Raw genomic sequence first — 27,318 nt, forward strand, 5'->3', positions numbered from 1 at the left:
TATTAGCACCAGGAACTAATTCTCTGTTTTATAATATATATTCATGACAATGGAATATTAAAACCACATTCTCAAGTCGTAAATATTATACACCACAATTTTACATGGTATTGCATAGCCACTGTCTTGTGCAACAACTTGGCATGGAATTACAAATAGTATGCATTAAATTTCATATGCTCTTTAATTTTTTTATCTCTTCATTTGCATGCATATATTTTATAATCATTCATTCTGGTAATAAACCCCACAGGATTTTAAATTGAATTGAAGTCCCAGATGCTTTAAAAGAATTTATGTTGCATAATTGTACTGGTTTGCCTGAAAACAAACAATAATGTGTGACTTAAATATTCTGCCCAGGAGAGAAGTCAGACTCTTTCTTGAAAGTCTCTGGCTTCTATTGACTTGTTGTGAGAGAAAGATCCCAAAAGCTAAGAGAGTATGCAAATGATGGCACAAAGGAAAGAGAGACAGTCTCGGCTTTTGAAGAATTCACTGTCCAGAAGCATATACATATTTCAAGTGAAAATATTTGTGAATTAGCTATAGAGCTTACTCCATAGCCAGAGAGGGGAAGTTAGTGTATTGACACAAATGTTTATGGAACACAAAGAAGAATTGTTCTTCCCTCAGTGGGAACAACCTGAGTGGACCAAGGTAGGAGAAGTGTTTAGTACTTGGAAGAACATCTCAGGGCTTGAATTTGTTATCTATAACTGCATAACAAATTACACTCAAATGTAGCAACTTGCAACATCATTTTTCCCCTGTGATCAGGAATCTGGGAGCAGGTTAGCTAGGTGGTTCTGAACCAAGGACTCTCATGAGGTTGCACGCAAGCTGTTCGACAGGGCTGTAGTCTCATCTGAACACTCACCTGGGGAAGATTCTTTTCTAAGCTTACGTAGGTGGTTGTTGACAGGCTTCAGTTCTTTGCTGCTGTTGGCTGGAGACTTTAGTTCTTCACCATGTGAGCCTCTCTGCAGGCTACCCAAGTGTCCTCATAACATGATAGCTGGCTTCCTACAGAGTGAGTGATTCAAGACAGAGAGAAAGACAGAAGGAAAAATCACTCAAGACAGATGTTGCATTCTTTCGATAACCTACCTTCAGAAATGAGGCATCGTTATTTCCATTATACGCTGTTGGTTATCCAGACCAACTCAGGTACAATGAGGGAGGTACAACCCACAGGTGGGAATACTAGTGGGTGAGGATCATGGGTGGCCACTTTGGTGGCTGTCTGCTCCATGGCTGGATAGGGGCAATGACTCAGGACCACAACCTGAAGATGGTTTTTGAATCATGTCCTTGTGTGATGAAGGCCAGACAAGAAGATGAGAGAGGGTTGAGGCAATAAGGGTACTCTCAGCTGCCCTCCTACATCTATGCACCTATTTCTCTGACCTGTATCAGAAAACTGTGGAATAATTAGTGGAGAGAGCACTTGTTTAGGAGTCAGGAGTCATGTAATTTGTGTTTGAGTGTGGTTTGACCACTAACACTTTGAACATAGAGGATGCATTATTAAATGAACATAGACTAGAGTTTAAGAAGTTTCACTCAAAGCCACTCCTCACTTCTTACTGGTTATGTGATCACAGGCAAGCCTTGTGAGCCTCACTTTCCCATTACAGGAAATGGGGATAACATTTTATCTTTTAGAGTAGTTGAAAAGACTAAATAAAGTGTTATTCTCCTTGCTCCTTCCTTGCGTGGCATTAACTTGTCACTTCACTTCTCTGGATTGTGTGTCAATGGAGAAATGACAATAATGGGGAATTTTACCCAGCAGAGTCACTGAAGTGCTCTCTGTGGGGCCCAGGCACTGTGGTTCTTAGCTGTGCCTTATCTAGTTATGCAGCCTGAGCAGGGGACAAGGCTGGGGCTGGACACGTGATCAAACCTAGATAATGGTGAAGATGGGAATGGGTGAATGCAGGGTGAGGAGAAGGGCTGAGGGCTGGGCTTTTCCTTATGCATGGAAGATATTTTTGGACAGTGATTAAAGGGAACAAAGAAGGAAGTATGACTGATGGTTTGTATATTGCTGGCATTACAGAAATAAGGAAGAGAAAATGACTAGCAAAAAAAAAGAAAAGCAAAAAATGAATGGTAAGTCCCTCTTTTGAGAATGCATGAAATTAGTCCATGTTTTCAATTCTAGACAATGTTCTTTCAGATATGGAACGGATACCCTGTAGCTCAAGTACAAAAAGGGACACGGCAGAGGAAGGGGTGAAATAAGGAACTTGATAGAATCCCATTGGAGTAGGGAATCGGAGCTAAAAAATGAAGGTACTTTGATGTTTTCTGAGGCATTTGCTTTTCTCTTTCAGTCCTCTCTGATGTGTTTCTTGACTACCTGCCCTTGCCCACTCCCCTTTCATGCAACATGACTGCCTTAGTCCCGACTTTGTGACATGGCCTGCCAGCTCAGAATCCACCACGGACTGGTCTTTAAGTCCTGGTAGCTCAGATTTGGAGAGGGGATCTTCTTGGTAATTGGTTAGAAAATGCATTGGCTGGCCTTGGGTTAAAGGTCTGTGCCAGAACCCGTTGCATGGCAGTTTTCTGGGAGAAACTATGAGAGATACAGTTAATGAAATTACACCTGGGACATCATTTCTCCTTCTAATAGATGGCGATTGTACAGAAAGTGGTTAACAGGCTGCCTGTTTGCATTTAGGAGGATAATGCTGAGGGATAGAAGAGTTTGAAAAGTTTCATGTGGCAAATCTGGGGATGGGCAAAAAGAAAGCTTCTTTCTTCTTGTGACCGAAGTGATGCATGTTCTGAAAGTCAGTAGTTTTCAGACTTGGAGTTCACAGAGCATTAAAATTAGAACAACAACAACAACAACACTGACATAAGGTTGTGGACTTTATATTATGCCAAGAAAAAAATCCTAAAGACCTCCAACAATTACTACTTAAATAAAAATCATTTCATGAGAGAAATGACATTTCTACCCCAGAGAAATATGAAGGGCTTACTCTCAGGCTAGCAGAAATTCCTTGAAGTGGAATATGCTTTGCCTCATGAGAAACCAACTATGTTATACTTACTTATTTTCTCTTACTCCGTGCCAGCTCTTGAAAATTTTGTTGCGGGTTGATGTGAGTTGGTTTCTTGGTACTCGTTGGCTGACTTGTTTTGGGGGAACGGTTGCTGTAGTTTAAAAGAAGACACGGGGGTGCCTGGGTGGCTCAGTCGGTTGAGCGTCCGACTTCGGCTCAGGTCACGATCTCACGGTCCATGAGTTCGAGCCCCGCGTCGGGCTCTGGGCTGATGGCTCGGAGCCTGGAGCCTGTTTCCGATTCTGTGTCTCCCTCTCTCTCTCCCCCGCCCCCGTTCATGCTCTGTCTCTCTCTGTCTCAAAAATAAATAAACGTTAAAAAATAAATAAATAAATAAAAATTAAAAAAATAAAATAAAATAAAAGAAGACACGTAGGTCATAGAAGGTTAGAGCACGTCATCTAGTAACAGGACGAGAAAACTGACCATTATTTGATCATTTATTCATTTTGCTCTTTCACTGAATGAATATTTGGTGCACACTGCTATGTGGTTCACAGATATCAAACGACTCATCCAAGATTATTCATTAATTCTAGTTAATTGCTGAATTGGCTTTTAAAAAAAAAGCAGTCTTCTTCCTACCGATACCCTTTGCTTTTCAAGGACAGGTTGTGGGGGATTAAACGCAAGTTTTAAACATGTGGAATCAAGATTTCAAATTGGGTTTTTCAGAGAAGGGGTCTTGGCTAGATTAAACCTCCAGGAAAGGAAAGGTTGAAGTAGCCACCGCGATTCAAATGTAAAGAAATGGCAGGTACCGGTGCACTAAAATGTAAAAAAAAACTGAATCCCTCCGATTAAATTAAATCTTTAATTTAAAATTTCTTTCAAAAATTTTTTTTCTCCTTGGTAGACATTACTTTTATAAAGGCATATATGTGGAAAACCTTTTCATTTCAGGGAAGACTGCTTATATAGCTATATATTTGTTCAGAATGATTCTCCCTCCACCCCCCCCCCCCCCATTCTTCAAGGCATTATTGTATCATTTATGTGGGTGTCTGGAAATTTTCTAATTCTTAAGATTTCTGATCATGACCAAATTTCATTCAGGTGCTGCTCCTCTTCAAATAGAAAAGTTTGAATAAAACCTTTATCTTGGTCTGACAGAGAGAAAAAGTGAAGGGAGAGATGTCCCAGTTCTCTCAGTTTCCATTAAGTTTAAGCAGAAGCTTTGCCTGTGGAAAAGGAGATGGCAAAGAGACTGAGGAGATTAGGTGGCTTTCACACCACCATGTAGGATGTCATTCACTGAATATCTAGATAACCTGATTTCCAGGTCCACACAGAGGTATATGCTCTGCTCTGTGCAGTCAGTAACAGCGTTGATTTACTCTGGGAACCTTCCCTACATTACAGTTAACTTACAGTGCAAGTGATTTGCACTTTAATGGAGTTGCAAAGTCTGTGAACTTCATTTCTATGCGTTCCATTCCCATTGCCTACAGCTTGCATTTAATGTCAGTCAGTGTAGACATTGTTAATGTCTTTCTGTGTCATTTCCCCCCTTTTAAATGCACTTATAGGATTGAAGAATTTTCATGATATTACCTTTGGCTTTAAAGTATGAAAATTTTAGTAAATAGAGAAAAGAATGTAAATACAAATTAAAATGACCAGAAATTCCATTTCCCAAAGAAAACCACTGTTAGTATTTTGGCATATGGCCTTCCCCCACATCGTGGCAAAATAGAAAAAGAAAATGCTATTTAGAGGAGCAGTGACTACAGAAACTTCTGCATTTTAGAAGAGTAGTGTAAGTCATCTCCGGTAAGATTGATAATTTGTTTATTTGTTTGTTTGTTTGTTTGTTTATCTAGGCCAGCAATAGTTTGGGAATAATTCTGGATCAGGACAATAGAACCCAAAAAGTCCCGCATTCGAAAAGCCAAATTTAAGACTTGATGCATACCTCAAAAAGTAGGTCCACAAACAATTCGCAAGAAGTAAAAATTAGCACTCTGCGCAAAGGACAGAAAAGGAGAAATAGTAATTCATTCAAATTACAGTCTTGTGTCTATTTAGGTACAATATGCTACAGCTCTGTTTATTGTCTTGCCCATTCAGGCTATAACAATGTTACTGCTTTTTGGCTTTGCATATTGATATACAGTGTTTTTCATTGTGATCAAGAACTGAGGAGGGAAAAAGGAGAGAGATTTAGTGAGCTATGACACAATTAAGATTTTACGTTGCAATGTCTCTTTGGTTTGTTGTGTTTTGTCAAAGATGTGTCTGGTCTCTATTGTTTTTATTATTTCCAGCTGTCCTAATTATTTCTCTCATTTGATTTTAATTCAGCTTTCGAAGAGGAGCTGGCTTGCCAGGTGGTTCTCATTTTTTCTAAACTCTTTCAGCTCTGATGAAAAAAGATGTCCAAAAAAGTCGTTATTTCAGCATTTATGTGTAACATGTTTATGACCCTATTGATGAGGGAGTCACGTGTTCCTAATGCTGATTCCGATGTTGACACTGACACCCAGGCCCTGGGAGAGAAGAAAAAGGCACAACCTTTCAGAATGCGTGTGTATTTGTTCTTAAAAGGGAAGAAAAACCAAAACAAAACATAGCGTGTTCTTGATTGGGAATAAAATGTTGACGTAAGACAAATGTTGTATATGAATACCCTTAAAAAATAATCTTAACTAACTTTTATTGCTTGCTAATACTTTTAGTTTTCATAAGCTAGGTTTTCTTTGGGTTACATGTTAACCAACATATTAAAACTCATGAAAAAGGGAATAAAAGACTTGATCTAGAGGTAAAGGGGTCTATGAAGTCAAGTTCAGCTCCATGGAATGGAATGGGTGTCAATTAGTCACTTACCTTTGGGAAATGAAACAAATAAATGGTTATTTTTCATTTATATTAAGTAACAGGACAATTAAAAGCCACCAGGCAGTTTTCCTTTGGAAAACTTGGCTGTATGAACCTTCTCCCCAGACTTGCCTCATTGGCGGAAGGCAGCTGGGTGACTGCAGTTTCTTGTCTTCCAGGTGCTTCCATGCCCCATCACCCACTGTCCTTCATCATCTTCCTCGGGCCACTCTTTCTCAATCTAGGTCACTTCCACCTTTCACGCCTCCTTCAAGAGATTTCCAAAGCTGATTGCTCAATGGTGCATGCATATCCTCAGGAGACACAAGTGTTACTACTTGGAAAGCCAGCCCTCTCTGTGTGCTCAAACACTTCACAGGGTAGTGAGCAAGCCCAGAGAGGGCAGGCTCTGCAGGTCGTGTCCACACTGCTTCCCTTAAACTACTAAGATGCATCTAAGATCTATGCCTGGTGCGTGAAAGAGCTAATCCTATTCCACAGTGCTGTCTGCCTTTCTTTCTTTTTCTTTTCTTTCTTTCTTTCTTTCTTTCTTTCTTTCTTTCTCTTTCCTTTTTAAATTTTTAATGTTTATTTTTGAGAGAGAGAAAGGGTGTGCACGAGTGAATGGGGGAGGAGCAGAGAGAGAGAGGGAGACACAGAATCTGAAGCAGGCTCCAGGCTCTGAGCTGTCAGTTCAGATGGGGACTCGAACTCATGAACCGCTAAATCATGACCTGAGCCAAAGTCGGACGCTTAACCAACAGAGCCACCCAGGCACCCCTGTCTGTCTGCCTTTCTTAATGCATACATATTAAAATGACTTGGCAAGAGAGACTGTTGTGAAGGTGGGGGCCTCTGAGCCTCCGTGTCCTTCTTTGTAGATGGGGATTCCGATCAATGGGGTGGATGTGAAGATTCAGTGTGTATGTGAAAGTGCCAGTTACTGAGTAAGTGTCAATAACTATGAGTTCCTTTTCCTTCCTCCCTCTGATAAGTATTCCAACCCCCAGTTATTTCTCCAGGGCAAGTGAGTGGAAAGTAGGTATGGAGTCTTTATGTGTCACAGTGTTGCTACCCAATGCCCTGCTGCATAAGGTCCTTGCTAGACTCATCATTGATATGGAAGTCATATTAGAAAATAACTTGAGAAAGTAACAGTTTTCTAAGAATGCTTGGCCTACACTGGCTATTGTATCCTTTAGAAAAAGAACCCTAACGCTAGAATTATGGACGTGACCCTTTTCGTCTCTTTGAGAAATAGGATAGTTTCTGGAAGAAGCAGCACAGAGCATAAAAACTGCCCTGGACCCAGAATTGTAAAATGTATTTTAGAACTGGTCTGGATCCAGCTTTCAATATGTGCCGCCTTGGTCTGTTCTCTTCATACGCAAAACTATCCAGAGGTAGCCCAGCCATGCGCATCCTGGGGCACCTGCTTCCTGCCAATCACAGCCTGGTGTGGGCCGTTCCCTTCGGGAGCCGTGGCCAGAGCCAACTTCAGTTGCTCCCTTTGCTCTGTCCTGACTGAGAATGGCTCCATCCTCATTTACAGAACCTCTTCCTAACCCCAGGCCCGAGAATCCTGCCTGCCCTTCCTCAGCGAGCAGCCACAGAGTCGTTGGGAGAAAACTCAGAGGTGGCTGATTTCCTGATATTCTGCATTTATAGGAGAGCTTCGGTCCTCCCCACACTGAATAGCAAGCATCTTGAAAACCCTATCTCCCAGGCTCCCCTGCTCACATCATTTGGAAGCAAGGGATTCTTCGCCAGAATCTCCAGGTTCCTAGCTCTGCCATCCAGGAATGACTTTCAGAGAGTATTTCTTTAGCACAGCCCAGATGGAAATGGTTGTCTACTCCTGAATTTACACAAAAAGATAATTCTGTACTCCCTTGGGATTACTAAAATAATTTTTTAAAAGTGTACTTACAGCTATTTCAGGCCCCTGTATGTGATAATCGTGCAAAGGCCCTTGTGAATAGAAGTAGAGTGTACTTATTTGATAATCACCTGGAGAAACTTTCCCACCCACCTTGTCATCCTTCCATGTCTGCTTACCTCTTGCTCATCTTCAGGAGTCAATTCTAACGCCCCCTTCCTCAGGGAGGACTTCCCTGACCCCCTGGACCAGGTTTACTTTTGCAGCAATTACCTTAATTAATATTAAAGACTTATTTGTGTCAAAGAAGCAGAAACAAGGCTCCAGAATCATACACCTAATGTTAGAATCTTGGCTCTGTCTCTTACTCGCTTTGTGGCCCTGGGCAATTTATTGAGCTTTTCTGTCTCTGTCTTAGGCTGCTTGGGCTGCTGTAACAGAATACCACAGACTGGGCGGCTTACAAACAACAAACATTTATTGCTAGTGGCTCTGGAGGCTGCAAGTGCAAGATCAGAGTCTGGCATGGTGAGGTTTAGGGGAGGGCTCTCCCCTGGGTGGCACATTGCCTACTTCTGGCTGTGTCCTTCCAGGATGGAAGGAGCAAGGGGGCTCTCTGGGGTCTCTTTTATAAGGGCACTAATCCCCTTTCTGAAGACTCCACCTTCATGATCGAATCCCAAAGCCTCCACCTCCTAATACCATCCACTGGGAGTTGGGATTTGAACATGTGACTTTTGAGGGAGAAACAAGCATTCAGTCTATAGCAACGGTCATTTCTCTATGCAGTGGTGATTCCCTATTATATGTCATAGAAGACCAAACTCTCCAGCCTGGCTCAAATCCCAGACAAATAGTTAAATAAAGGATGATATGAGTTTAATTTAAAAAAATGTTCATTTACCAGTAGGGATAGTTTTTTCTTTTAAAGAATTTGGCATTATAAATGTATGATGGCCTGAATTCTCACTGGACATTCTCTTTCTTTTTTCTACTCATATTAATGAGCAACACTTCATTATTTAAAAAAAAAAAAAATTAATGTTTATTTATTTTTGAGAGAGAGAGAGAGAGAGAGAGCGCGAGCAAGCATGAGCGGGGGTGGGGCAGAGAGAAAGAGGGAGACTGAAGCAGGCCCTAGGCTCTGAGCTGTCAGCATAGAGCCTGACATGGGGCTTGAACTCAGGAGCTATGAGATCATGACCTGAGCGGAAGTCAGACACTTAACCAGCTGAGTCACCCAGGCACCCCCAAGCAACACTGTAATTTTTGCCGTATTTTCCTCCTATTTGTTTTGTGTGCCAGGTTTTACCTTCTACACCTTTGGAAATTAACTTTGTTATTAGCTATTACCTTCTTTAGTTAGGTTTCCAGGCCTTTTAAAATAGAATTGTTTCTGCTTTCCTTTTTCCTTTTCTGGACTCCTGTTGCTCTTCCTGGTAAGAGCTCGTGAGCCCAGTATACCATCTGCCCCCTCCTTCTATTTTAGCTAGCACAAATCTTTTATAGACTCCCAGCCTCAACATGTTAGAGTTGAATGGGACCTTCAGGAATCAAGGCCGGCCCCATCATTCTGTAAATGAGAAAATTGAGCCTCAAAAAGGGAAGCAATTAGCCACCAAGTGGAGCTAGTTAGGGGAGAGGCTCCTCATCACAGCACTGGACAACCCCCCCCCCCCCCCCCCCGCAGCACGGGGCTACAATAGGCTATAAACCCATTGCTGTACATGGACATCATTCAGCCTTTTCAATTTCTTTAGCACATCATGAACTCTCTTCTACTAGACACCATTAACATTTCCTTTAAGAAATCTGAGACCAGCCCAACTGGGTTTTCCTGCTTTCCTTGTCTTCTTTTCCTTTACTTAGAGAATGTGTTCAGGGTGCTGTTTGGGTCTGATGTGGGTTCGTAGACCCGAATTGTTTGGTAAAGTCAGGCTGATACTCAGCTAGAAAATAACCAAAGCATGTTGCACACTGCTCTGCTCAGATAGTTAGCAATGATGCCCCAAATTCCCAGGCTGGACAGAAACACTGAGATCCAACAGTTGGCCTTTCTGGATTGAATTTCAGATAGTCCTTCCCTGGGCCATTCTCTCAAGGATTGCTTTGACAGTTAAGTGAGAGAAGAAAAGGGACAACATTACTGATTTTAAACAAAAGATAGATTAAAAGCATCATATATTTTAGCAGACCAATTCACACAAATGGAGTAGTTTGCAAATAGAATTAACTAATTGAAGTGGATATGAGACATTTATGAACTTTGTATCAGAGCATGCTATGGTATAAAAGATGAGCCTACTTTTCAGGGAAGTTACATATTTCAGCCTTGAGAAGGGTTATCCATCCCCTCCCCTCCCCCACCAGAACCACACAGTGGCTGATTCAGAAGGGGAAGGTGATCCTTAGCTTACTACACAATGTACAAAGAAGACATCACATTTATTAATCAACTGAAAATAATCGCTCATAACATGCCATTAAAAAAAACAAAAACAAATGAAACACCAAGGAAGAAGAGAACTTTGTGTTCAAAGCAGAAGATATTGTACAAGTCATAGATTGCTAAATTTATGCAGTAGCCATTTTTAAAAATTATCTAAATGTCACAACACAAACACTATGTCACAGCAGAAAATAATCTTTTCCCCATGCAAAGCGTGGCGTCATCTCTAAAGTTCCCTGCTATTAGAGGCACTTGCCAATGTTGTGGGCCAATTAAAAACTTTGGGCATATTGATCGTAACGCTATAATTTTTTGTTTGTTTTTATTTGCTTTAGTTATAATAAAGCAGAATTAAGTGACAGTTGTGCCAATACAGGCAGATTAATCAATAGCTGTGTGCTCATTAGCTGTGGTTAGGAAGCTTCTAGCAACGGTGACTGTTGTCTCTCCGACTTCTATTCCACCCCTTCTTTCTGTTGTGGAGCAAACCTCTGATTATACATGATGCTATGCATTGCAAAAGAAGCGTGGTACCATTTAAATATTATAAGTAATATATAAATTAAAATTTTTAAATATTCATTTTTGAGAGATGGAGAGTGAGCGGGGGAGGGGCAGAGACAGAGGGAGACACAGAATCTGAAGCAGGCTCCAGGCTCTGAGCTGTCAGCACAGAGCCCAATGCGGGGCTTGAACCCACGAACCATATCTGAGCCGAAGTCGGACACTCAACTGACTGAGCCACCCAGGTGCCCCAATAATAAATAATATTATTTGTGCCTTATAGAATATGTGTAGTTTCAAAGATAAGTATTCTTGAAGTATAAAACAGCACTACAGTTTTGCTACAGCAGAATGAGAGGGGAAACGTAAGTTTGATGTACGATGCCAGATGCCAAGGGGCAAAATTCCAAGCTCTCTTATAATCCAGTTGACACATACAGTATTTATTACAGAGCAGTGGGAGTTCATTATTTCATCAATAGGCTGAGAGATAGGAAGATTTGCTTTTCTTTTTGGGTGAATGACTGGTTTACAATAACAGAATCTGTATCAGGTGTGGATCAACCCTTTCTTTTTATAATTCCAGTTAGTGAAATAAACAAGGTGCCAGAACAAGGTGATGAACAGTGTGGCACGAGCATGCCCTTTAAATGGCTTCCAACAGTGGTTTAGCTAGTTGAGACTATAACACAAACATTAAAAAGGCTACCTTTGTCATATTTCTTGTTCTTATGTGGCCAGAATTTACAGCAATGGGAAAGGAAAATTAGGGCAGCTAAAAAGGGTGGTCTATTGTTTTTTTTTTAAAGGAGTTTTTTTTAAGCTTATTTATTTATTTTGAGAGAGAGAGAGAGAGAGAGAGAGAGAAAGCAAGTGCAAACAGGGGAGGAGCAGAGAAAAGGAGAGAGAGAATCCCAAGCAGCCTCTGCACGGTCAGCGCAGAGCCCGATGCAGAGCCTGAACCCACAAACCGTGAGATTGTGACCCGAGCTGAAGACTTAACACTCATGCCTGCTCACAGACCATTAATACAAAAAACAAAACAAAACAAAACAAAACAAAAAAACCTTGCAGCTTTCTGAATTGTGGAAGTGCATAGTCTCCTCTCAGTGGAAATTTGCAACTGTTATGCAGCTTCACCCCAGAGATGTGACTTTCTCCTACCTTCACGAGGTCCATATTTTTGGTAGTTGAGTACTATGAAGTGAAAAAATGCTGTCGGTGCAGGTACTTAGTCTTCTATTCTGTCTTACAGTCTTCAATATCATGTCACATGAAATTGGCATGGTTTCTTAAATGGAAAACATTGCATACCTGGGCTCCAGTCTATACCTCCGAAGGAGAAATGTCACCCCTGCAGAAGTTTGGAAGCCACTATGGTGGAGCGAGTTACCTGCTTTATGTGCTGCCAGTCTCACTCCGCAGATTGTAAAAGAGGAATAAGTAGACTAATTTTGTCACTTTCCATGCATCTCTTTCATTACCACAAGGAGGGGTGAGCAAAGACTTCCATTAATGCCTCTGGCTCAGCTGCCGTGCTGGCCATCAATAATCCTCTACCCTGCCCCTTCCCGCCACTGCATTTTATTGAGGGTTAAAAATGTCTATTTCCTAAAAATTGTGGCAAGAAGGAAGCATTGTTCCCGCCTTCCTCACATGTGGGTAGGTAGACAGGGTTTGCTTGCCAAATCCAAATCTTTGTGTGGGGTAAATTACTCCTTACGCTGATCATAAAATAAGCATCTGACATTTCCTGCAAATGCTCTATTTCTTCCTACAGAATTAACCTGCCAAAAACATTGTGTTTACAATCTAAATATTTGGATTATAAGCCAAAAGGGTGGGGGAGTCTGTCGTCCTCCATATTTTGCACCGTGATGTGTCCAATAAATGTTAATTATGATAATAATAAATAATCAAAAAATAACATGTTGAGGGGGGAAGTGTGAGGAGTCAGGAACGGTAAATTGCATTAGTTATGAGAATTGTTAACAGGGAAAAATATGAAAAGATGCTGCCTCACTGCCCATCCTGCTGCAGACATTTTCCTAATTTTAGGATCTAGAGACACATGGGAATGTTGTGCAAACTGACTCAAGGGCTCAGGCTGGAATGACAGTCAGAAGGTGTGATGTTTCCTAATGGGCGTTGTGTTTGGTCCAGGGGTAGGTTGAAATCTCAGAGCACCATCCCTGGAATCGGAAGACTTGTGTTCAGATCTGAGCTCCAACAATTCCAAGTGACTTTTCCAAGCCCCTGTCCCTATCTCACCACAGGGCTAGTGAAGGTCTTGTCAGGGCTTTTCTGAGTGTTCGATGAGATCGTGCACGAAAGCACTGGTGCACACTGGACACAGTAAATACTCAAGAAGTGTCACTGTGATGGTGATGATCCCTGGAATCTCCTTCCTTTAATTGGCGGCTGCCCTGGGCCTGACCCAATGCTCAGGACACAATGCCCTGGGCATGCCTTCTGTCGCGCTTTCCCTCCTGCAGAGGGATGCCTGCTTCTGGACTGGACCATATGTCTCTTTTTTGGAGATAGCATCAGTTTCAAATATTCTGACCTGTTGTCTCCACAAATCAGTAAAATAACTGAGACATTGCAGTAACTGATAAATGGTAACTGGATGTCTTTGAGCAGTAATACAATAAAAATAGATACGTCGCAGAAATTGAGTCACTGGCTGAAGGAATTCAGGGATTGATGAGGACACGTGTGCATACTAGCCCATATTCAGTTCACTTATGTGTATGTATGTGCTGTTTCTTCGTTGTAAAGTTGGAGAATTTCATGCTTCTAAAATCCTGTCGGTTGGGGCTGATGCAAAGGTGACAGAGTGCCATGGTGGGAGGAGAAGGACACGGTGAATTTCCCAAGTACTACTGAAAGTAGTTAGGCCATTTAAAATGAATTCAGAAGTGTGTCAGAGGGTCAGAAGTATTTCCTTTAAAATTTCTATTTTATTTTCACATTAAAATAAATAACGGATGGCCAAAATTCAGTTGGATAAGACATTTTGTAAGAAATCATAAAATCATATCAGATTTAATTTCAGAAACTGTGTCTAGAGTTTTGACTTGAAATTATGGTTAACGTAATTGTTATATGATAATCAAAATTCCTGGAGCAGAAGACTTTGTCAATACTGAAGACGTCCAAAGGAAGGTGCAATGTATTTATTTCTGAAATGATGGCCACAGAGCATACATGAGTCATGTTCAAAAGAAGGATAATGGAGCTGCATTCACAAGCCTGTGACTAATTGCAAAAAGCCTTGGAAAGCTGCTTAAAATTCTTTGCTTTGTTGATAGTGTTTTTTTTTTTTTCATTTAAAAATTATCCCATTTGCAAAACTGTCCCAGGGCACATGCTCAAATTATAATTGTTATTATTTTAAATGATTATCTATTTTGAGAGACAGAGTGTGTGTAAGTGAGTGGGGGAGGGGCGGGGGAGAGGGAGAGAGAGAATCCCAAGTAGGCTGCATGCTCAGTGCAGAGCCTGACATGGGGTTGGATCCCATGACCATGGGATCATGACCTTAGCCAAAATCAAGAGTTGGACGTTTGACTGAGCCACCCAGGTGCTCCTCAAATTATTTAATACATCATTTACATGGCAAATGACCTAGAGTAGCAACTAAATAATATTATGAGCAAATCCTCACCGTAGTATCAACCTACTGCACAAGATTAACTAGGATAAACAGAAGATGCTGAACCTGGGGATCTCCTTCTTGGCTTTGTGTTCATACATGGTGATAAAGGTCAGATATACTCAGGATTTTGAATTATGACACCCCTCTCAGGGTGGAGATAGAAATTTCATTAATAATGATTGAAAGTAATGATCTTCGGGGGCGCCCGGGTGTCTCAGCTGGTTAAGCATCTGACTTTGGCTCAGGCCATGATATCACAGCTTGTGAGTTTGAGCCCTGCGTCAGGCTCTGTGCTGATAGCTCAGAGCTTGGAGCCTGTTTCAGGTTCTTTGTCTCCCTCTCTCTCTGCCTCTCCCTTGCTTGCACTCTGTCTCTCCCCCTGTCAAAAATAAATTAAAACAACATACAAAAAAAAAAAGAGTAACCATTTTCAGTAGTAACAGAAGGGATTGGCTGGTCTATACATATGTGGTTGTGATTTGGAATCCTGTGAAGGTAGCCAGAGTGCTTTCTTTGGGTGTGTTCACAGTGTAGGACCATGGCATCTGGTAGCTTAACCCACGCTGCCTGCATTTCATCATCCGAAGAACTGATGTGTTGATAGGATTGTGGTGGGCAGAGGACTGAGAAGGGGGAGACAGGGCTGGTTGCAATGTGAGCATTCGGGGGTGTGGGCCGCATTAGACTGTGGCTGTGTGCAGAACCAACAGGTAAGATACTCTGACTAGTTCCCCTTGTTGTGATTTCATGTTTAAAAAATTTTTTTAAACATTTATTCATTTTTGAGAGACAGAGAGAGACAGAGCATGAGTGGGGAAGGGGCAGAGAGAGGGAGACACAGAATCCGAAATAGGCGCCAGGCTCTGAGCTGTCAGCACAGAGCCCGATGTGGGGCTCGAACTCACAAACTGTGAGATCATGACCTGAGCCGAAGTCAGACGCTTAACCCAGGCGCCCCATGTGATTTCATGTTTGACAAGCACTTCCTGACTATAAAAAAGTTGCCTATTTAGGTTTTCAAACAGGAGAATCTGTACCAACAACCAATATTTGGCATGTCTAATTGTCTTGGCAGTTATAGTTCTCAGTGTAAACTCATTAACTGCCTAGGTGAGGGGGGAGAATGAAATGACTTATTCTGTGCCAAGGAGAAGCAGAGTGAAAAACAGGCTTTAGAGGGCTTTGGAATCCCAGGCTTGTTCTATCATGGACCCATATGTACTCCCATTGGCCTCTAGAAGCCTGACAAAGCATAGATACATCTTACATCGTCTGGCTTCTTGGTGTGCACTTATGTAAGTATATGAGCTCGTGCATGTGTGCATGCTGGGAGAGAATCCCCCACCCCTTCTCTCCAGCAGTTGCCCCTTCTCTTCAGGTCTTTTGAAGCAGGCCTAGTCTCCATGGATGGAATACTGTGCAAAAAGTGGCCTATTAAGCCAAGGAGTGGGTCATAAGAGTCCAAAGCATGCTTCAAGCATCAATCACTGTGTTCACTTTACACTGTGATCTAATTCCTGGAAGACCTGGCATCTTCCAGGGGGATTGACTGTAGATCCTAGTTATATTCTTTTATTTTTATTTATTTATTTTTTTAAAGGTTTTTATTATTTATTTAGAGAGAGCGCACGAGTTGGGGATAGGTCAGAAAGAGAGAGGGGGAGAGAGAATTTCAAGCAGGTTCTGTGCTGTCAGCACAGAGCCCTATGTGGGCTCAAACTCACAAACTGTGAGTTAGTGACCTGAGCCGAAATCAAGAGGTAGATGTTTAACTGACTAAGCTACCTAGGCACCCCTAGTTATATTCTTTTAACACAATTACTTACTTATGAGGACAAAATCTATTTTCTTACTGGAACAAAAAGCTGTAAACTGAATAAAACCAAAGCCTCCATAGCCACTGCCATTTTAGATCCCAGATCTACAGATTTTAGAGAGTTATTGAACCATAGGCTTTCTAGTTAGAAAGGACCTTTCTAGTTAAAAGGGACCCTTAAAAGGGGCGCTCTACTTCAAATGAGAAAAAGAAATACATTTATATCACAACCCAATTTATACACACGTATATACAGACACACGTACACACACATGTAACTGAAATAAAAACTTAATGTAGTAACAGTTTGCTTACCACATGGCGTGTGTGCGGATGTTTTCTAGTCTATTTTATGAAAAATATTCCTGGCCACTAACCCTCTAAATTGGTTTTACAATCGGTAATGGAGTATGTGTTTATGTGCGCGGGCGAGTGTGCGTGTGTGTGACTTTGCTGCGTTCAACCCTTATCCTCTGCTTGAGTCCCATCTCTTAATTCTTTTCTTCTCCCAATTGTAGGAGCAGTGACCTGATGGGAGTTATCTAGCTTATCTGTCACGGAACTGGGGTGTTATGATGACTCATGCGGGACAAACATTAAGGAAGGAAGGAGGGAAGGAAGGCTGGCATGAAAACAGAGAAATGGAGTCAGTGCCTGAGGGCAGAAACCGGTGTGGTCGGCAGTCACGCAGCCTCGGGCAGAGCGAGGAAGAATGTTTTCAGCATCCTCAGAGGTCTTCGATGCTGTCAGTTTTCTGCGTGTCTTTGAGCTCCAATTCTCTCACCCTGGGCACAGCAAGGCCCTCTGAGGGAAACTAATGCTGCTGCCTAAATGTTATGGCTGAAATCATGGTGCGTGTTCACCCCCAGGGTCATATTATTTCTGATTTAATCATAATAATAATAGAAATAGCAGTGATAATAAAAATAATAATAATCTCCATGATTTATTGGGTGATTAGTATGTACTGGCACGTGATGTACTTTATCTTAGTCAATTTTTGCTCAGATCCTCTTAAGTAGGCCCTATTCACTCCATTTTACAAAGGAGGCGATGGACGCTTGCAGAGATTTGATGATTGGCCAATGTCACACCACTAGTACGCAGCAAAGCTAGGATTTGAACTTCCATCTGCACGATCCAGCGTGTCTGCTCAACCACAAGACGTTTGTTTTATGGAATTGGCTGGACGACTTTTAGATCTGAGGGAGTGCTTTCCCTAGGGAGTTGTATCTCCCTCTCTTTTCAAAATTCCTGTGTTTTCTGAAACCGATTTATATTATCTTGTTATTCCAGAGACCTGCAGAGAAGCCAGGCGAAAGATAGTAACCTTTCTCTTAAAAAATGTTTTTTGAAGATAATAGGGAAAGTATAACAATGTCTAAATTGAAAGCACTCATATTTCTATTTGCATGCCACCTGGATACAAGCTAATGTTAATGGGCCCCAAATCCATGCATTGTAAGTGTGTTTGCACTTCTATTTTCAGAAGATATTATTTAAGAAAACTCTTAAGTAAATCAAAGTGTAAACAAAATCTAGCTTTCATATTGTAAAATGCAGAATGGGAAATAAAAACCTAATTGTGAAAGGCAGACATTTATTTACTTAGTACGACATTATAATCACTGTGATTTAGACCAGGGGCTTTACTTAAATGAGAACAAAACCTCGGGAATATAAGTCCAACTCTTTAATTTGCTAATTACATTTCCCAGTGATAGAATGAGGCTTATCATCTGTGTGGGTGGTGTTTTATTATGTTATTTTATTAATATGTGAAGAAGAGGCTATAAAAATGGTGCAATGTTCCTATTTAATACACAGATATTTTAAGCCTGAAGTTAGTAATTATGAATAAAATTAAAATCCATTGCACATTAGTTATAGAAAATAATATACAAACTTAATTATATCTTCTAGGTAGCAGTTAATTCTATTCCATACTATTCATCATTAGAGAAATTAAGTATTTGACAAAGAGGTTAATTTGAAAAAGAAAGATAGATAGTAGAATTAGAGACCTTCAGAGCTGGGTGGAGTATCTTATAGGTACTATAGTTGTTTTATGAATAGGGGAGTCCGGGTGGGGAGAGCTTGGGGAAGTGACGCAGTGAGGCAGTGGAAAACCTTCTCGGAGAAACCAGTGTCTCCTTATGTCCAGGCTGGTGAACTCCTCCAGAATTGTTGTTCAACCGATCAATTATCTTGGGCAGACTCTGGATGCTTGAGCAAATGGGCCTCAATAGTAACAATCAAGAGACTGCAAAGCAAACTCACAAACTCACAAGTCCTTCATAATAGAGTCAGAAAAAAAGTACTTTCAGGGCGCCTGGGTGGCTCAGTAGCTTAAGCGTGTCTCTCTCTCTGTCTCTCTCTCTCTTTTTTTTTTTTTTTTTACTTAGGACTGTTGTATTTAAATTTTGGCATCAGTCATTAGATCAAGCACATTAGAAAAATCATGATCTGTGATTTTGTTTTTAATTATCTTAAGCCTTATCACATAATTTACAAATTTGTACTGATGATATATCTCCTCTACTTTAACCCTTCTAACGAGTTAGCAAAAGCACCATTACCAATCATACATATGGTAATTCCACAGTTGTATTTTTGAATAGCTGTTTAGAAGACAATCCTGAATTATAACTTAGTAAAGAATTCACAAGCCAAATCTGTTGCTATAACTTATCACATTGAATTTTAAAAGCATCTGACCTTACAGATCATCTATAAAATGTGAGACGTGTTAATATTCTTTATTTAATATTATACATAAACCACACTAAAATGCCTTTCATTAAGCAAAAGGCAGCATTTTAGATGCGGGGAATTTTAATTAAATTGGTGTAGTTAAGACTAAAAAGATAAAGTGGACATTGCCAGCTTATCTTCAGCCCTTGCCTTTAACAGGCTAACAAACACAACTTGAAACATAGCCGAGTCTTGCTGTTCTGATACAGTGAAGGGATTTCCTCAGTATTTAAATATATTAATATAACCAGTTATATAAATCTAAATATAAAACCGATCTCCTGTAAGTTTAGAGAGGGCATTTACCATCTCTGTGAAAAGCTCAACATCTAATCAACTCCAATCATATTTTTCAAAGGGGAAAACAGTGACAGCACTTGCTGAACCAGAATTACTATCAAAGTTCAAAAAGCAAATCATATTCATTTAACCACAAGCCAATCTTATTTAAATCAGGACTGTCCAAAAGAAATATTCTCTCAGCCATTCATGATCTGAATTCTGGTGTCTGAGATCAATTTAGATATGGTACACATAAAAAAAGTTATGAGACATTTTTGTTTTGTAATAAATAAGGCAACGGCCAACTATTGCTCCTTAGTAGCTTTTTTGAGATAAGCTATCAAGCCTGCTCTTTCCCCTGCCTTTTAATGCCAGCGAAGATCATTTTTGTTCCAGGGATGTACTTCTTGGGATTCTCCAAATACTCCATCAGTGTCTCCTCTCCCCAGGTGATGCCATTGTTCTTGTTGGCATCTGTGTAAGAAAATCCAGGGGCTTGACCTGTCTTTCGCCCAAATAAACCATGGAGATTTGGCCCAGTCTTATGCTTGCCTCCCTTTCCCACAGTATGGCACTGGACACACTTCTGAACAAAAATCTTGCCCTTCTCAACATCACCCATTTTTAAATCGCTCTTTGGTTGCACGTGAAGCGAAGGTGCCTGCTCCCAAGCCGGACGTCCAGCTCTTTCAAGCACCTGACTCTAGATTTTGGCTCAGGTTACGATCTCACGGTTCATGGGATGGAGCCCCACTTGCACTGACAGCGTAGGGCCTGCTTGAGATTTTCTCTCTCCTTTGCTTTCTGCCCCTCCCCCACTCCTGCTTGCTCTGTCTCACAATAATAAACATTAAAAAAAGAAAAAAATTTTCATCAGTGTTTCAGTTTACATGTCCTCTGGCACTACACAAATATATTTAGGGAACCAAGAGGAGTTTCCTATGCAACACTCAGAGTAATGCCTGTTAATCCCATGAATTAATGGTGAAAGGATCGCTGACTTCAGGACGGCTTGGCAATAAGCACCATTAAGCACCCAGACCCTTTGTAGTTATGCATACCAGCCTGGAGTAAAAATAAGGTTCTCTCCAGTTGATGACCTTTCCGTGAATAAACAGAATCTCTGACAGTGAGCCACGGCACATGGTTCTCAAGACACATGGGCCACTTGTTTTTGAAATAGAGTGACATGCTGAAAGCCTCAGGGAAAAATAGCACTTAAAACATAAAAACATAGCAATTCCTATTGAGCAATCCATCCCTATTCTCGTACGGGAGCCGGAACCATATGTGTTAATGGCCTACAACGTGCGCCTGGAGTCATGATAGATGAATATTGAATACAAGTACCTCTGAAAGAAATTAAAGATGAAAATACCAATCCAATCCTTGCCCGCCCTAGAAAGGCAACCCTTAAGCCCCCAATGACTTTTTTCTCTTTCCCATAAACACTTCTGAAAAATAGCAACTCTTTATTGAATAGCATTCACTGTATACCAGGCACTGTGCCTTAAGTGACTTTTGCAAGAACCCTGTGAGAAAGCCCTTATTCCCTCCATTTTGCAGATGGGGGCTTGGAGAGGTTAAATAATCTGCTACAATGTTATGGAGCTGACATATAGACCCAGGCTGTGGAAAAACAAAGTCACTAAACAAATTAAAAGTAGCCTACATGCTATTATTACCCTTTTGAAATAATCAATCTTAACTGAGTTAGTGAGTATTTTCCCTGATATTAGATCACCAGCCTGGTTGGTAGCAGAAGAATTGATGGGCCCTAGAAACCTGATATTAATTCCAAACCCCTTCCTGAGATGAAAAATATTGAGAATCAGATAGCGACCTTTATTTAGCCATTTGAATGAATGTACTGTTATTTTATAATAAAATGTTTATGTGCTTTTTTATATCAGAAATGTGCTTAATTATTTGGTGGTTTTCTGACTCTGGGATGACATAGTGGCTCTTCAGCTGGTTAAGACTGATTATCTCTGGTTTATAACACCAGAGCTTAATTAATTTACGTATTCCTTACGGGATTTGGAGAAGAAAATTCTTAAAAGTTAATGGGCTAGTTTTATATTTAGTCAATATATCTTTAGCACAACTCTGGGCAACAACATTTTATGTTATACAGCTTAGCGCAATAATGGTAGTGAAAGAGACGTTGATGGCTTTAACCAAGGTTTACATTCTAGCTCAAAGCTCTTTCTATTTCTTTTTTTAAAAAAATTTTTAACATTTATTTTTGAGAGAGAGTGCGCATGAGTGAGTGTAAGTGGGGGAGGGGCAAGCCAGGGAGACACAGCATCTGAAGCAGGCTCCAGACTCTGAGCTGCCAGCAGAGTCTGATGCGGGGCTCGAACCCATGAACTGCGAGATCATGACCTGAGCTGAAGTCAGACACTTAACCAACTGAGCCACCCAGGTGCCCCTCTTTCCATTTCTTTATGAGCCTGACCTTCACGAATGGAAGGAGTTTGGAGGCACTGACAAAGGAGAGGTGGAAGGTAGAGACTGGCAAAACAGGTGATTAGAATCTGACTGAAAAGTGGGGCTGTGGTCATTGTCCTGAGTTTCAAATGCCTGCTTTGCCACTTTTTGTAAAGCTATTTAACCTCAAACAACGAGCGCCGTCTATACCACAGCTTCCATACCTGTGAAGCGGGGAATCGCAATACCTACTTGCAAGGTTGTTGCAAAGACTAAATGTGCCCAAAGCAGGAGCTCGGTCAATGGTGGCAACTATTGAGAGATGCTGATGTACAAGATTTAGAAACTGGCTTCTCCAAAGTGAGGGCCTGCCCTGGCCTGCCACAGCTCTCTGAAGGTCGGAAGAGGCTGGCCAAGAGCCCATGATTGTTCTTAGGGTGCTCCCCTGCCCCCCTCTTCCCTGAGTTCATCGCTTGGGCTGCACTTACCAGGGTCACAAAGAAATATGATGTGACTTGTAAATCCCATGATTCAGGCACAGGTCTTTCCATTTTTCACATCAACTTGTATTACACTGGGCACACAGTGGCTGCGTCATAAATATGTATTGATCTTATTTAACTATAATGTGCAAAGTAGAACTTCTCTTCCCTGACTATGGGTTGGGGATGGTTACAGACAGGTGAGTTCTGCATAGTAGAGAATATAGCATATGGAAAGAGAACAAGGAATCAGTCTTCCCAAGAGCAAGCATGAGAAATAAGATATTCTTACAAACCTCATGCTGTTTTACCAAGAAAAAAGTGAACCCAGTAAACATCTTATTAACTCAACTAACACTAGTTTGAAACGTGTGGAGATTTGGTTTGAGTTGAACTGTATTATAATTTGGTGACATTTAAGTCTCTCCCAGAGAACCAAGCATTTACCTGCATTTTTGAAGCAATTAATTTTCATATTAAAAATGGCTAATTGAACATCATTTTTACTTCTCTCTCTCTACTTAGCAACACTCAACTAAGCTAATTTGTGTTAGTGGATGCAGAAAGTTATAAACTTCTATAGCTAGATTCTTGAAAATCCTGAGTTTTATGTTCACATAGCTTGCAATTTCTCTGTCAAAAATGCACAGAACCTAAAATATATGTGTTTTTAACATGCTGATGGGTAAAAACAAAGCTACATACACCTGCAAGGTAAAGACAACTGATTAGGTAGAGGCCAGGAGATTTTTGAGCCTTTGTAAAGATTCTTTTGATAAACTTAATCGGAAACGCATTTTTTTCTGATCAGCTGTAGTGATAGGTTTGTAGATAAACCGTAATGCAGATGCTTATTCGTACTTTAATAAAACCTCTTGGTATGTTATGATTGTCTTCTTGAGAATAGATTTCCTTACTATGAAATAGTGAGCACTTCCTGTTTTAGGTCAAATTGTAACTTCCTTGAAACAATCTATTAGAAACATTTTGGTTCTTCTAGGCAGAGGAGAAGAATGAATAATTAAACACACAGATATAGAAGGCAACTGGGAAAACAAAGGAAAAGAGTAAATAAGGAAGAACACTAGGGTCCCCTGTTTCTGAAATATAAGAAAATGACATTCTAGATTTGAGTGTGGTTTTGACTGAGCTCAATCAAAGATTGAGCATATTCTACTTAGCACGTAATCATTAGTTTTGGCTCTGCTGATCTCATTGCCACACGCAGGCCTGAGGGTTTACTGAAAGAAAGGGATTTCCAGGAAAGGTGACCTCACCACCGAAGCAAAGAGGCCAAGAAAGACTTCAGGGCTGGGAAGCTAAGTTCATTACGTGAGTTCCTGTAGATATCCTTATTATTTTGTAAACAAGGCCAGACTTGAGGCGGACTGGAAGCAATGAACAGAGGTCAAATGAGCTGCGAGGCTGGTTGAGTCCTGTTCACTGCAAGGACAAAGCAGTTCCCTTCTCAAGTTCTCGATTTCCTTTTGACACAACATGGCAGTTGGACTTAACGGATGTCTAAGTTTCCCCTCTCAGTGCTACAGTTCTGGGTGACTAGAGCGAATAGTGACCCCATCTTTGCAGGACCAGAACTCAGCCCTGCACCGTGGCCTGCTAAGGCCGGCTCTTTTGCTGTTAACCCTGTGTCTGAGAAGAGAGGGTATATAAGTAGGGAAGTTATATAATAATGAGCAAAATTGCAGATCAGATCTCATTCCTCTTAAGTACTTTGAAGGATTTCTCTTTTATCTTCTTGCATAATTGCATCCGTTAAAAAATAAATTTCTTTATTTTTAATAAAAACAGTAAACATCCATTGAGTGATTCCTATGAACCAGACCAGATGCTATGGATTTTACATGTACCATCCCAGTCGGTTCCCCAGATAAACCTCTCCTTTAGGGAGAGGCCAGCATTTTTGCCAGTTTTACATACAGATAAAATTGGGGGCCTCAAGATAGAGAGGAATCAACCTGAGGTCTCTGAACCAGTAATGACAGAACTCGGTTCAAGCCCAGTTTGTTCACAGAGCCTGGGCTAGTAAGGGCTTCTTGATGCTGTCTTTCAATGTCTCATGATCCAACAGGGCACACGTTAAATAAATATAGGTGCGGTCACCTGATGTGATTTCACCCCCGGGCAAGTAGGAAGATGATGTGTGCAACAAAGAAAATGCTTTTGTTAAATGCAAGAGTGATGGAAAATGATACCTCTGCTCCAATAGGCCTTCTAGAAAAATGACGCACTCACACAGGCAAATGGAAATGTTTCAATTCACTGGGTGGCAGGATTATGGGTGATAACTTTTTTTTTCCTCTTCTGGTTGGTATCCCATTTATGTTGCCTTTGTAATAAGACACAAAGCAAACAATAATTTAAAAACCCCAAAGAAATGGATTTCTTGATCAACACATTTCTTGTAAGAATTTGGTTTCCGGTGGGAAAGAGCAGAGCAGTTCGCAGTTACCTGTAACAGATGCTGTGGTGGCTGTGTGTCACAGATGAGCTAATTCATGCTTCTCAACAAGCCCCATGTGCCATGCTTTGTACGTATAAGAAAGGGGGATGTGGTGTTTGGATTACTCGGCCTCGGTTACTCCTTGTGTGAGCAGTATGGATATTTTTGACTGTCCTTTTGATTCTAGTTGAAGCTGCTTGCCACCGGCATCTCTTAGCAGATTGCTTTGTGATTTATGCGGGTCTAAAGGAGACCAAGGATCATTTATCTTCAAACCAGGAAAGAGATGAAAGCAGCTTGGTAGTAAAATTTCCTGTGGAGTTAGATGAGAGCATCAAAGGGAAAAAAATGTCATTGTTTCATGAAAAACTAGGAAACGTGAGTCAGTTTCTAATGTCACAGATATTTTCCTGTGAAGAGTTCACCTTAAAAAAAAAAAAATCTCCACTAAGGGATAAAAACAACTGGAGCAGTGAATTAGTGCGATTCGAAAGCTATGACTTCAAAACATGGCCTTTTTCGGGAGGTTAAAAGGAACATAAAGGAGAAAGAGGTGAAAATCTTAAGCTGACTTAAGCCGTTTGTAATTATTTTTCCCACGATTAAATCTAATTTTCTGCCCTTGCTTAAATATTTGAGTACTAGTCTCACTTTAAGAGGAGAAAAAAAGTGTTTCTCAGAACGGATACCTCTGTAGGCTAGATCCCCTTTGTTCTCTCCCATTCTTCATACTCCATGGCTCCACATTCACAGACAGCCTCTGTAAAAATGATGTGGCTCTAACCGTTCTGTACTGTCTGCTAATTTGTACTGTGGTCTCTGTGTTTGGTATGTTGTGAGAGTCCTGTTCCTTTTAAGTGGGTTCCACAGATTCAGAGATATTTAAAACACTATGATGCCTGGAGGGGAAAAAAAAATGGTTGTGATCAGGACATTTGTCACCGTGCATAGGAATATAAGATTCCCACCAGACAGAAAAGATATTATAGGTTTCTCTCTGGCTACTGCACATGCCATAAGTAAAACAATGATGCATGAAGCTGAACTGACTGCCAAAAATAGATCAGGAAGAAAAATCTCTCCCATGACAATTGGCTGTGATCCTAGGGATTTTCCCTTTTACTCTGAAACCTTGAATAGTATTTCTTTTCTCTCTTTTTATGGCCCTCTCTCCCCGTCCCTCTCTCCCTTTTCTTTCTCTCCTTTTCTTTTCCTTCTCTCTTTCTCTCTCCCTTTCTTTCCTTCCTTCATTCTTTTACCTTCCTTCCTCCCTCCCTTACATCCTTCCTCCCTTCCTTCTTCCTTCCTTCCTTCCTTCCTTCCTCCTCTTCCTTCCTTAATATGCACACTGTGATTTTTGTCTAGAAATCCTCAGCAAACTAGACAGCAAAGTTGAAGTGTGGATCTACCTGAGTTAGTCTCAACGAATGGCCACTGCATCAAATTTCCAGTAGCAGCACGTTCTTCCCACTCCCAGTTCTCAGACCTCCATTCCTCACTCAGAAGGGCCTGGCAGCCTTGGGTGATATCATTTTAGTCCTGGGGTGACATCACTATTCAATCACTATTCAATAAATATTATTAAATAATTGGGGAAAGAAAGGAGTCCCTCCAAATGATTATGCTTCAGCCAGAAATAGGATTACTATACAATCAGAGCTTTGCAGCTAAACTCAGAACACCACAACCCAAAACTCAAAAATTCTGAAACTCCTCAGAGTGTCGATATTGGGCATCTAAACTGTGCCGTCTACACAACTGTCATCCATAAATATGTGGAAGGTCTAGAAGTTGACACCATTTGGAATTGTCCAATATATGGCAGAAATGTAGGAGTTTGGGGACAGTACAGCAACTCTGTACAACTCTGGCAACTAACAGAATTGGACTAGAATCTTAATTTTGTGGTATTCGTGTTAACTCTGGGCAAGTGACTCCACTTCTTTTTAACCTCAGATTTCTCATCTGTAAAACCCTCTCTCCTGCTCTGGAGTCCTAGAGGAGCTGTAGTTTGCACTCTCATTGGCTGTTTTCCTGCTGGTGACCTTTCTTTGCTTCATACTTGGTCTTCCCCCAAGGTCATGGGAGCCCATGTCTTTGTTCTCAGAGTGCCTACCGTGGATGAAAGGAGTAGATGAGATCTAGGAGAGAATGGCTTTCAGTAGTTTTATTTTTTAAATGTCTATTTATATTTGAGAGGGGGGGAGGGGCAAAGAGCAAGGGAGACACAGAATCCAAAGTGGGCTCCAGGCCGTGAGCTGTCAGCACAGAGCCCGACGCAGGGCTCAAACCCACGAAATGCAAGATCATGACCTGAGCCAAAGTTGGATGACCAACCGACTGAGCCACCCAGGCACCCCTCAGTAGTTTTATTTTTTTTCAATTTTATTTATTATTTTTTAAAATGTATTTATTTTGAGAGAGAGAACATGAGCAGGGGAAGGGCAGAGAGCGAGGGAGAGAGAGGATCCCAAGCAGGCTCCACACCATCAGTGCAGAGCTGGACATGTGGCTCAAACCTACAAACCGTGAGATCACGGCCTGAGTTGAAGTCGGATGCTGGACTAAGCCCCCCAGGTGCCCCGGTTTTCAGTAGTTTTAAATTAGTGAAATATGTCAGGCTGATTAAAAGATGGGGCTAGAACGTGAGGGGGGTGTATTTGTGCTGCTCTCATTGTAACAGCCAACAGCCCC

At 41.1% G+C, this 27,318-nt stretch overlaps 1 protein-coding gene and 1 long non-coding RNA gene across 4 annotated transcripts in view; one reads left to right on the forward strand and one right to left on the reverse strand.

The window, feature by feature from the left end:
- Positions 1–27,318, forward strand: part of LOC125175156 (uncharacterized) — a 273,534-nt gene that overhangs the window by 60,737 nt on the left and 185,479 nt on the right. Inside the window, exon 3 of one of the 3 annotated variants that reach the window (XR_007155674.1) lies at positions 16,731–16,987. The exons of the other annotated variants lie outside the window; for them this stretch is intronic. This is a non-coding gene — a long non-coding RNA (uncharacterized LOC125175156). Of the gene's footprint in view, positions 1–16,730; positions 16,988–27,318 lie in introns of those variants that run through there. 3 annotated transcript variants of the gene reach the window in all.
- LOC125175154 (cytochrome c-like) lies at positions 19,538–19,870 on the reverse strand. Its single transcript, XM_047875485.1, has one exon. The coding sequence runs from the start codon at positions 19,868–19,870 to the stop codon at positions 19,589–19,591; it is 282 nt and encodes a 93-aa protein (XP_047731441.1). The 3' UTR covers positions 19,538–19,588.

The sequence above is a fragment of the Prionailurus viverrinus genome, chromosome C2 (assembly GCF_022837055.1).
Source record: "Prionailurus viverrinus isolate Anna chromosome C2, UM_Priviv_1.0, whole genome shotgun sequence".
NCBI lineage: Eukaryota > Metazoa > Chordata > Mammalia > Carnivora > Felidae > Prionailurus > Prionailurus viverrinus.